This window comes from Cotesia glomerata, linkage group LG5 (genome assembly GCF_020080835.1).
Source record: "Cotesia glomerata isolate CgM1 linkage group LG5, MPM_Cglom_v2.3, whole genome shotgun sequence".
Lineage (NCBI taxonomy): Eukaryota > Metazoa > Arthropoda > Insecta > Hymenoptera > Braconidae > Cotesia > Cotesia glomerata.
The window spans coordinates 9,924,237-9,936,441 of NC_058162.1; the positions used below are offsets into that span (position 1 = coordinate 9,924,237).

General features: G+C 28.3%; 2 protein-coding genes across 4 annotated transcripts; one reads left to right on the forward strand and one right to left on the reverse strand.

The window, feature by feature from the left end:
• Positions 1 to 191: 191 nt before the first annotated feature.
• On the reverse strand, positions 192 to 2,616 carry LOC123265128 (DNA-directed RNA polymerase I subunit rpa49-like). Its single transcript, XM_044728774.1, has 5 exons — positions 2,313 to 2,616; positions 1,630 to 2,022; positions 932 to 1,118; positions 643 to 855; positions 192 to 563 (listed from the first exon to the last, which is right to left on the reverse strand). The coding sequence occupies exons 1-5, from the start codon at positions 2,374 to 2,376 to the stop codon at positions 314 to 316; spliced, it is 1,107 nt and encodes a 368-aa protein (XP_044584709.1). The 5' UTR covers positions 2,377 to 2,616; the 3' UTR covers positions 192 to 313.
• Positions 2,617 to 6,446: 3,830 nt separating this feature from the next.
• On the forward strand, positions 6,447 to 10,285 carry LOC123265118. Of its 3 annotated transcripts, none has more exons than XM_044728763.1 (5): positions 6,447 to 6,694; positions 6,766 to 6,870; positions 7,544 to 7,734; positions 7,913 to 8,381; positions 9,806 to 10,285. In XM_044728763.1, exons 2-5 carry the CDS (start codon positions 6,808 to 6,810, stop codon positions 10,271 to 10,273), a joined length of 1,191 nt encoding a protein of 396 aa, XP_044584698.1. In that variant the 5' UTR covers positions 6,447 to 6,694; positions 6,766 to 6,807; the 3' UTR covers positions 10,274 to 10,285. The 3 variants fall into 3 exon arrangements, with proteins under 3 accessions (XP_044584698.1, XP_044584697.1, XP_044584696.1); XM_044728762.1 differs by having other exon boundaries at positions 6,796 to 6,870; XM_044728761.1 differs by having other exon boundaries at positions 6,447 to 6,870.
• The last annotated feature ends 1,920 nt before the right edge of the window (positions 10,286 to 12,205 follow it).

Consider the following 12,205-nt stretch of genomic DNA (forward strand, 5'->3'; position numbering starts at 1 on the left):
GTTATCTAATCACTGGAGCAATTACGGATTCTGAAAGAGCATTTAAGGAGCAATTTTTTGATATTTGGTTTGATAAATTTTATTGAATTTCCACGCTAATTTAATTGCGGTAGCTCGATCCATAAATTCTCAAATTGTAAGAATTCTCGGTTCTGTAATTTCGAATGTATCGATCTTTGGTATTAAATAAATTTCTTTTTTTTTTTCAATTAAAAAATTTATTTTATCGTTTTAAAAATAAAAGTAATCTAAATGTACTATTAATAACGATCCGTATCAATTATTATAATTGGCAATAAAAATATGAAATAAATTATTTTTTTCTGGATTTTTTTGTTATATCGATAGCACTAGCTAAAGGAATTTTCAATACAAGTACATCTTTGTTGTCTTTACTTGGAACAGCTCCAACAATTCGAGCTAACTCTGTTAATTTTCGAAGACCCAGACGACAAGTAAATACTTCATTAAATGATTTCAAATCTAACTTGAAATCATTCACCATTAAAGCTAAAATAATGCTATGGATTACAGCTTTGTCTCTTATACTGACTGGACGCGCCCTATAAAAAAGTTATCAAATAATAAATCTGTGTCATTTAAAATTTTTGATAAAAATTACTAAATGAATTTGAAGCATACCTTCCCTTCGCGCTCAACATACTATAAGTATTTATAACATAATCACTTATTTCTGGAATCGCAGATATCTCTGAGCTTCTTTTTTTAGCTTCTCTAACATTTATACTTATCCATTTTGAAAGAGCATTTATAAATTCTAGGATAGCAAGTTTTGTTTTTTTTTTAGCGTCATTGTCTATTATTCTGAGAGAATTAGCAAAGAATGGTGCTTTCCTAGAAAATAAAATTTTTTATTTTAAATATGTCGATTAAAAAAATGTGAACTAAGTAAAAGGTTGTTCATAGATACCTATTTTCTTCATTTTGTAACAAACTATCACAATTCTCACACATCAACATAAGTTTTTCTGCAGGAATAATATCCTCCAAGTTGTAAACCTCATGAACAACTGATGCAGTACGATTACACGGAGGTAAACTACTAAATTTGTCATCGATTGTTTCAACTTTCAAATCATCTTGATCAACTTCGATCTCTGAAATGGATATAAATTTAATAAAAAAACTTAATTTCAATTTAAAAAAAAAAAATATTAATTAGTCGAAATTGGTTGCATTCATACTAATTTTATTAAATATATTCATTTTCATCATTTTTGAATGTGTAATATATTGAGATATTTATTTATGCAATGAAAAAAAAAAAAAATTAACTTGAATAAAGTGGAAAATTTATGAATCAAGAAAATAATTTTGAAAAGTTTCGTTGTCTTGAATCAAGTAAAATTTACTTAAACCAAGAAAAATTTCATAACTTAAGGATTTTTCTACTCAAATCGAGAAGATGAAGTTCTTCATATTTATTTACTTGATTCAAGTAAATTTTTTTTCTGTGTGTACTAGATATTGAGATGCCTGATGAAGATTCAATTAAATAGTTAACCCGCTACTAAATTAATAAGGAGTATTTTAGATTAACATCCTGACATCCAAGATCTTAATAAAAATGAATATATTTAAAACTAATTAGATTATACATTTACTTACGAGAAACAGTTTCTGCAAGTTGATCTTGTACTGCATCTATGCTAACTTGCATTTTACTATTTTGAATAGTTCTTCGTTTGACTTTTTTTGAACCAAATTCTTTGTTGAGTAGATTGTTTTGATTATCCTCATTGTTTTTATTAGATATCAACTGTTTTTTAGTCGTTGGAAATACCAACCATCTTTCTGCTTGAATCAATTTAATGTTACCTGTTTTTTTATTGTGAATTGCCAGCATAGGATAAGTTAATTGATTTTTTGGACGATGTCCTTTGTAAACAACATGGTTATTGGAAATTCCTAACAAGGATTTTTTTTCCCTTTCATCGTAAAATAAACCACATTTCATTTTACTGACCAGATTGTTTTGTAGTTTACCATTTTGGAATTTTACTAAAATTTTACACGGTTATTATAATGAATAATAAAAATTAATTATGAAACTCAAAATATTAGACTTTTGACAATTTTAGATATTTTTCGTTATGAACAAATTATTTATAAAAAAATTAAAAAAAAAACCCCGCATGAAGAAAATAAAAGTGCAATTATTCAAAAATATTTTTTTAGATCAAATTCAATTAATGAATAAAATGAAAAAATTATTAGTCAGCTTATTTTAGTATTATAAATTAATCATACGCAACACGCTCAAACTACGAGTATGATACAATATAACTTACCAATAATAGGTTGAATTTTCGTCGGCTGAATGGAGACATGAGAAACAATTCCTTTTAGTTTCATTGCAAAAGATAAATTGATATCTATAATAACGCTCTAATCAAATTTATGATATTTTTATGCCAATACACTTTATTATTTAGTCTAGTGCATATTAATTGAAGGTTAAACACTACGATTTGAATTTTACTGATAATTCTACCCCACGTGTTCGACTGTAGGACCGTTGAGTTTTCGGTTTATCCCACAAATAAAAATAGATGAACGTTTGAAGTTAGTTAATAGTCGAAACTCGAAATAAACGGGACATGATTCATCATTGGTTAGAATTAAGGCGCACGCGTAGCGCGCTATTTAAATTTCTGGCTTACCTATAGTGTATTTACTTGTTACAGCTGCTCGTAGAGCGCATTTCGGAATACGCCCTTTAGGTGCTTACACGAAGCAGCACTGTTTTCAGAAATTTTATTTTTCTGATTATTTTCTGAAGAAATTTGACAATCAAGAAATATATAGCTTTCGCAATGACTTGTCATGTGATATTTCTCGAGTTAATTTGATCTGCTTTTTATATTAAATCCACATTCCTTGCCAGAAAAAATTTTTTTAAATGTCTCTATCACAACCATATTACACTTATACAATAATAAAAGTAGATGTACACGGAGAAATCACTTAAGGGGGTATTCTGGTCTAGAAATTTGAAAAAATCGATTTTTTTTTGCATATTTTCAAAGTTTAGACCCTTAAAAATATGTCCTTAAATGGATTTTTCAAAATTCGAATTATTTTCGAAGATACAGTCGATTTTGTGACGCAGCATCTAAGCCGGCCGATCGTCGCGAATCACACAATAAACAGTGGAAGTTCCTGGAAGACTTGAGCACTCGTTCTTTCCAAGAACTCTTTTGTTTTCGACATAAGCCTTCATATATATTCAATATATATTTTTATACTTCTATATATACCTTTATACATACTTAATATACTAGGAATATACATATTAAATATACCAGGAACTGTTCAATGCGAAAGTTATAATGTTGATATTGTTTATCATTTATTATTCTGTTCAGTTTAGTTTCAATCTTGAAGCGAAGTAGACAAGTGCTCTGTGGATAGTTTTGTGAAATAATAAATTTTGTTTTTTTTTATTTGCTTAAAAATGGATAGAAAAAGTGCGCGGGGAGCAGTAGTCGTCCAGATAGGCACAAGAAGAAACGATTTTCATCAAATCAATTTACCGCTGAAAAAGATTGTAGTTATACGAGTGCTTCCGCAGCAAAGTTAAAAGTTTGGAGATGAGGAAATAGTTATTAACAAAAATTTTGGGTACTGTCTTCTGGAATTTTTCTCAGTTTTTCAAACTCTCTCAACTTTAATTGTGTGTGCTACCTGCAAAGAAGAAATTAAATTTTCTCAAACGGCACCACGCGGTTTAGGATTTAAAATTACATTACAGTGCAGTTGTGAAAATGTTCGATACATTCAATCATGTCCGTTGGTGAACAAAAGCTTATGAAATTAATCGCAGGATGGTTACAGGTGTGAGACTTTTAGGAGTAGGAAGAGAAGGAATAAATCATTTTTGTAGTGTCATAGATATATTCAAAGGTTTATTTATCAGTACTTAATACAGTTGTCTTGATAATTTACAAACAGCCGCAAGTGCAATTTACGATCAGCTAATATCAAAAAGCTGTAAAAGAAGAGCAAGAATTATTATCAGAATTTGAGCCTAATGAAAATCCAAAACACTTGACGGTTTCTGGAGATGGCACCTGGAAGAAGCGAGGGTTTACTTCACTTTTTGGCGTTACAACCCTTATTGGTAAATACAGTAAAAAAGTTATCGATACTGTCGTAAAATCTAGTTTTTGCCAAGGCTGTTGCCAAGGCGATTTACTACATCGATGTTTGGGATCCGAAACTCAAAATAACAATGAATCGCTCAATTCATTAATATGGACTTTGCTCCCAAGCATATTCACGCTGGATCTCAAACAATTCAAATTGCGAATTATTTAGCTGTTGCCATTTTTAATGAAGGTTATTTACCCATCTTAAAATGATGGAACTTATGGGCATCACCGTTGGTACTGAAGCTCATTCATTTGCTATCAGACGTAACGAAGTTCGGATTGAGCGCTTTCTGAGCTACGAGCTACTGCTGCTTCCAAAGAAGGCAGAACAGCTCGATTAGCTGAAAGAACTTCACAAAACATCGAATATGAAGTTGAGGAAGGCCCAATGTATGGATCTGGAATCGCCAATTAATCCAAAGTGAGTATTGAATGTTATTATACGAGTTATTCTACTATAATTGTTTCTCAAACTTTAAACGCGTTTTTCTCAAAACTACTTTTTTTGAAGTGGTTGACATGATATCTCAAGTTCTACCCGACCGATTCTTTTGAAATTTGGTGGGAATCTTCTTTATATATCTCTCTATCGCGTCTGCCTTCGATTTAGAGTATTTTTAAAAAATTCGAAAAGGTCAAAAAAAGGGGGTAAAAAAAAAAATTGATATTTGATGTCGACGCCATTTCGTGAATTTTTTTTTTTCCTTGACTAGGTTCAACGCGATAGCGACATCTTTACAGATTGAGAATTTTTCAAATTTTTTTGTTTCAGATTACTACAAGGGCTGGAATCATGTCAACCAGGGTGCACCGTTTTTTTTGTGGCCCCCACTTCACCGACCTGTAATTTGTCCAATTTATCATTTTTTTTTTTTTTTCAATTTTTTTTTATATTCTTGAAACGTTAATAAACATCATATAGAAAAACCGATAGTAAAAATGTTCTTAATTTTTTTTTTATGTTAGTTTGAAAAATGCCTAAAATTTAGGCTTCTAGACCAGAATACCCCCTTAAATCGTAAATGTGATGAGATATATTTGTACAAGCGACCCGTGACTATATGGTTTTACGTATTATTGAAGTAATTATTTAATTATTTGCAGCTTCTGAATCTTTTCTAACGACAGTATAAATTTATTTCGTTGCTGTTGTTATATTTATATATGCTAATTAAATAAATATAATTTTATAGTAATTGTAATGAAATCACTTACACGAGCATCCCGTGACTATAAGGTTTAACTTATCATTGAGGTAATTATTTAATTATTTGCAGTTTTTTAATTATTTTTGATAAATCTCGGCATCTATTGTATTGCTGATCTTATATTTATTCATGCTAATTAAATGAATATAATTTTATAATAAATTTAATGAAATATATTTTTCAGAGCAACCCGTGACTATAAGGTATAACTTATTATTTAGGTAATCATTTAATTATTTGCAGTGTTATAATTATTTCTAACGATGGTATGCAACTATTTTCTAGCTCTTGCTAGATTTTTTAATGCTAGTTAAATAAATATAATTTTATAGTAAATGTAGTAAGATATGTACTTATACGAGCAACCCGTGACTAGAAGGTTTTACCTATTATTAAGGTAATTGGTTCATTAGATGATGTTGATTTTTTATTTATAAAGACAGTATGCATCTATTGCATCGGTGTTGTTATATTTATGTATGTTATTAAAATAAAGATAATTCTATAGTAAATATAATCATAAGAGATTTATTCAAGCAGCCCGTGGCTATAAGGTTTAACTTATTATTTAGGTATTTATTTAATTATTTGCAGCGTTGCAATCATCTCTAATGACAGTATGCATCTATTGCATCTCTGTTGATAGATTTATTTATTCTATTTAATTAATTTTATATTATAATTAACTATTCCGATAAAGTTTATGAATCACCTGTGACTTTAATCATCGAGTATTATATTTCGTCATTACATAGGAATATTTACAGTAATACCTACATATTAATTTAGAAATTTATATAAGTTTTGATATTTATTCATTATAGTCATGTTATTGTAGTTTCTAAATTAATTAATTAATGTTAGTTTCTAAATTCACGTGAGTTATTTATTTTTAAAGGTATTGTCCCTCAGTCGGTATAAATACGTGGCTTTGATTTTTTCAAGTAACCTAAAAAGCGTATTGCATCTTTTTTATTGTGCTTAAATTAAGGACATTTTTTTTTATGTTTATCGAGTCATAATTATTAAATTAATATCTTTTTAGTGACATAAAACCCTTTGTCTCATAGTCACAGGTGAGGTTGATAAAAAAACCGTCATTTTTTTAAGTTTTTTTCCCGTGACTTTAACCACCCGTGGCTGGTGTCTTTAGTCACTCCGATTTTTTACACCTCTTCACTAAAATCTACAATCTGTCAATCAGTTACTGCTCGATTATAAAGCTTTAGCTTAGTTTATATTCAAAGGAGATTTCCATGTTTAGGTTATAATTAGACTTATGAAAAATACATTTTCTTAAAATACTAACAGGTAGTAATACTTTCTCAAAAGATCATGTATATTAAAATACTTTTAAATTGAAATTGTTACATAAATTACAGTACGTAAATACTGTGTTTTCTGTATTTCACGTAACAATCATAATGGACGATGATATTGATATTTATGGAGATTTGGAAAATTTCGACGAAAAAAAAGACGAAAATGTACGTAAATTTATTTCACAATTTTATTATAATTATATGTTTCAGTCACCATTACTGTGGATTAATAGAAGAGAGACCACCTTTAGACAACTTTAATTATAAATATAAAATAGATTTTTTTTGAGCTGTGTTAATTTTTTTTATTGACCTTAATTTGCAATGTATTGTCGAATTTGTGTTTTAATTTTATATTTCTCAATTTTCAAACTCAAGCATCTTAAAATAATACTTAAATTATAATTGCTCACAATATTGGACATGCTTTGTATTTTTTAATATCTAATTAAGAAAAAATATTTCATTGTCATTGAATTTCGATTATTATAAACTAATTATTCATCTAAAGTTGGCTAGAGGGGTAACTTTGGACAAAGTTGGTAATTTATGAAATTACTAAGTGACTTATATAATAATATTAAATTTTATAGAATACCTAAAGACATGATGTAGATTAATAATATAATTATATAAAGTATCTGAAGGTCCTTAATTTTTTTTATACATTCTAACTATCTATAAATTAGCTTTTCTTTATTATTGCACGATCAAAAGAATTTTTTAAGATAAATTTTTTAAATAGGAGTAAAAACTTTCTTAAAATTATTATAAGTATATTTTCGAATTGATTTTTTTTTATCCAGTCTGATTTAATGAATTTACATTTTTTATTTAGTGTTCTTCGACTATCTCAGAGTTGAAATTGGAAACAAAAAAATTAGAAAATCACACCCAAGAATTGGAAAAAAAGATTAAAAATTTAGAAGCCACCAATAATACTTTGAAAATAAACTTGTCATCACTTTTGAAGACAGCCAAAAATGAAATTGTAAGAAAAGGCCGTATTATAGCTGAATTAAGACAACAGTAAGTACTGTTCCGTACAGTACAGTAAGTATTGTTATTTCACGCCTTACAACGTGCGAGCGTGTGGGAGTGCTCTACTCTTGACATGCTGCTATCTGACGATTTTGCAGTATAAATTTTACAATGTTATTAGAATATTCACCACAGTAACCGTTTATTTTTAATTTTTTTTTTGCAGATTGAACAATAAAACATTTCGCAGAAATTCTTCTGAACAATTTAAATTCAACAAGCCTAATGATCTCAATGTCAAATCTCAATCCCAGAATAAATTTGACGAAATCAATGTTAAACAGGAACCAATATGTAAAATCAATGAGCCTGCACATGATGATTCGATCTTTTTAACATTTGTTCCAAACAAAAAATTCGAAGAAAATGATAACTTTGTGCCTACTGTTTTCGGTGAAAGACTAAAAAAAAAATTACGTGAAGAAGAAGAAACTGCCAAGTTAGAAAATATTCAATTAAAACGGTTAACTCTTAAATCTATTATTCAAGAAGAGATGAAAAGTGATAAAGGTGATAAAGAAAACCAATTACTGATTTCATCAAGTAACAATCAAGGCGGTCAAAATCTGTATAAAACATCTTCAAAAAGATCAAGTGAAACGGATTCCAGCATCAATCTTGATAAACGAATAAAAGTATGTAACGGCACAAAAAAATTTATTAGTGCAATATCTTCACTCTTATTATATATGCTCAAGGAAGTGTAGTTAAGTAATTTTAAACACAATCGAAACAAAATCCTTAACTTAACTATCAGAAATATTTGATATAGTAAAATTTCGCTAAAATTGACGCTCGCAAAATTCAACTCTCATTTTCAAATTCAAGGAAAGCTGTTATTATTCTAATTTTCTCGTTTTTCTTAATCTTATACAACTGTGTCACTCGACAATTTTAATTTGTAGGAATTTCAAGTCCCATCAAGTTGATTTTAGTTAAATTTCACTGTATGCGAAGTGATTTTAGAATGAAATTTCCTATTAACTCTTTTATTTGAATCGCGGTTTTCTTTCTTATAAATTAGAGAAGCCAATAAATTTTCAAATATTCCTAGTAATTTTGCAAAGGATGTGACTCGTAACTAATATTCGTATCTAGAAGTCAAAAAAAGTATTTCAAAGCAAGCAGTGTCTAATTTCAGAATCTTAACAGCCGGTCCCTACGATTGCAACTTTATATTTTCTCCTAGACAGAGAAGAATTTTGAAAAAAACGCTCTGCTACGTAATAGATTTTTTAATTATCTATTTCGTACCAGAGCGTTTTTTTTTCGAAATTCTCATTTGTTTAAAAGAACAACATAGAACTGTAATAGCTTTATAATCATGAGTGCAACAAGGATAGTACCGTTTCTTGTAGTGAGTACGACGCGAGAAAAAGAGGGGATCGGCTGTTAAGATGAAAACTTTTTTTTTAATACCATTTGCGGTGTAAAGAAAAGAAATTATACCAAAAGAGCATTTCTAAGTTGTTTTTTTAATTGTTCTTGGGCTCAGAAAATTTTTATCCGAGTTTAATAACTACCTATATCACTGCCTGAATCTTTAGTTTCAATTCTGAATACTTTGACTATCGTCGTAACTATTTACCGCCGAGATATCGACTATTGTATGGAAAATTTTTTTTTTTAATTATAAATATCTTTTACATTAAATATTGTTACAGTATATACAGTCATGTCTCGTTATGACTCCTATTAATGTCTCTCTGATATTAACGCCAGTCTGGTTAAAAAATAAGAAAAAAAATAGGACTGATAATGAGACTCAACTGTAAAAAGTGGGTTTTGAAAATTTGAATCAAGTCTCCATGAATAACTTTTTTTTTAAGTAGTCCTTTAATCGAGAAAATTGAAAAATAAATACTTCTACGTCCGTAAAGTTCGCATTATCATCATTATCTTAGAAATTATTCAAGTAACAGTTGATAACAACGACGATACTGAATGGGACAATCCTAATTTTACAGACGTAATAATTCTTGCTTTTGTTCTTAAATATTTTATAATAAATAAATTCAAAAATAAAAATGTTAATTGTGATAATTTTTTTATTTTTTAGCTTGAAGAAGATTATAATGAAGACAATAAAATTCAAGAAAAAAATCTACTTGAGCAAAATACAAAAAAAAATATTTCTATCATGAATACAGATGTTTCTTGTAAAAATGGTGTAATTGAACCAATCTCAAATAAAAAGCATGGACCATTGGATTCATCAAACAATGAATCAAAAACTATTGACGCTTCAACTAACAGAACTCATGATCAAATGAGAAAAGACAAAAAAGATTCATCGAATAGTTCAAAGAAAAATATCAATAGTCGCACACTTGATAATCCTTCAGAACTTTTCAATAAAAAAAATACTGCGACTGTGACATCTTTTTCGAGTTCTACTAAAAAAATTATTATACCAAGGCCGCGGAAAGCTGCTCATTTAACCGATAGTTCAACTTCAATGACAATAGTTGTAAGTCAAAATAATATCAATGATATTGTAAATAAACAAAAAATTAAATCATCTTAATTTTTTTTATTACACAAAGTCTTTCTTTATCAAGTACTACTGGATTACTTATTTAATTTTAAACTTTCGTGGTAACATAGGTACATGAAGAAAAATTAGCTCTTAAACAGGAATTTTTTTCCCCGTAGAGCTAAAGAATAGGTCTTTAATCGTTCAAGTAATTTAATGTGTAATGAAAATGAAAAGATTCTGTGAAGCACATGGTTATTTAGTTAGTTGTAATAATCAGAAGAGGCAAAAAAATCATTTTCTTGTGTTCTGCTAATAGAAATGATAAAAGACCAATACTGGTTTGAAGATAAACAGATTTTTTTTTTAATCATCCCATTATACATAGAGCATCCACGGATTTTTTAAAATAATTGGGTACTGCTCAACTTGAATCACAGACAATGAGTATGTTGCGATATACACTGTGAACACAGTAAGATCTAACGTCAATGTTTACCACGAAGTCGTTTTTTTATAACCAGCTACACTGGTTATTATTTAAAAAGAAACGCACTTTAGTATACTGCTATCTCTGCGGTACCGCCTTTTCAAAATCAAAATTAATTGTCTTAAAAATTTCTTCGTTAAGGGTAGCAATTGTATTGTCATGAATTTTCGGTTAAATATCGAAAATTAAGCTCTCCATTCGAAAAAAGAAATTAAAATTGAAAAATTACTTTTCAATCAATAGTTAGGATTTATTAATTCTAATTATTAATAATTATAAATTAAATTTTTAATTCTAATCATGAAAAAAAAATTGAAAAATTAATTTTTAATTCGAATGCTCGAATTCAAAGTTAAGTCTCTACCATTTAATTCGAATGCATGGTGTTCGAATTTATATTGAAATATTATTAAATTATTATTATTACTTGGTAAATTCGGGATAAAAGTCGTTGTGTTTAAAAAATTATATATTAACTATATTAATTATTTGAGAGTCCGCAAATGATTTCCTAATACGATATGTGATAACTAAAATTAATAATTCTTACTTTTTTACTATACGTAGAAGAATTGTTGTTTGATTAAGACGAAAAATGTTTTAGATAGAGATATTTTTCACTTCGTGAATATTACTGAATCACATATAATCTGAAAAACTAAATCTTAATCTGAAAAAAAAAATGTTGACCAGGAGGCAATGTTTTTCTCAGATCGACTTCGCCTTGGCCAACAATTACACGTGATCTGAGACATTTTTTACTTTACTGCCCTAGGTGTGTAATATACTATTAATTAAAAAAAAAAAAAAAAAAATGTCTATAAAGCAAAAAAGTTTGGAAAATCCAAAAGTGCACGCCTCATAACGCTCATTCATTTTTTAAGAAAAAATAAATTGTGTAACTGATAAAAAAAAAGAAAATTATAATTCAGTAATTTCTTACAGAGTACTTTTTTTTTTCAAATATCAGCGCCCTTTTTTCTTGTTATATGCGTACGCAGTCTAAAAAAATCTAGCTTTATCAAGTGGCGCCATAGTTTTCACGTGACAAATAAGAAAAATTCGTTTGTCTTTGTACGGTTATATCGCAATAAATTTTAATAAAAATTCAATTTAAAAAAAAAATACGTAAACTAAGCTACTGATATGAAATATGGACCCAGTTCATCGCATTCGTAAACTAATAAAAAAGGTCCGGTCTTGAAATATCAATTTGTTCGGGAGAATCATTGGTACATCCAAAATGGGGTGACATCCGGACGTCCACGTAAAATTTTTTTCAAAACGTTTTTTTTTTTCAAAATAGCTACATGAAATGATTTTAGAAAGTAAAAGATGGTTTGATTTAAGGGGGTATTCTGGTCTAGAAGCCTAAATTTTAGGCATTTTTCAAACTAACATAAAAAAAAAATTAAGAACATTTTTATCATCGGTTTTTTTATATGATGTTTATTAACGTTTCAAGAATATAAAAAAATTGAAAAAAAAAAATG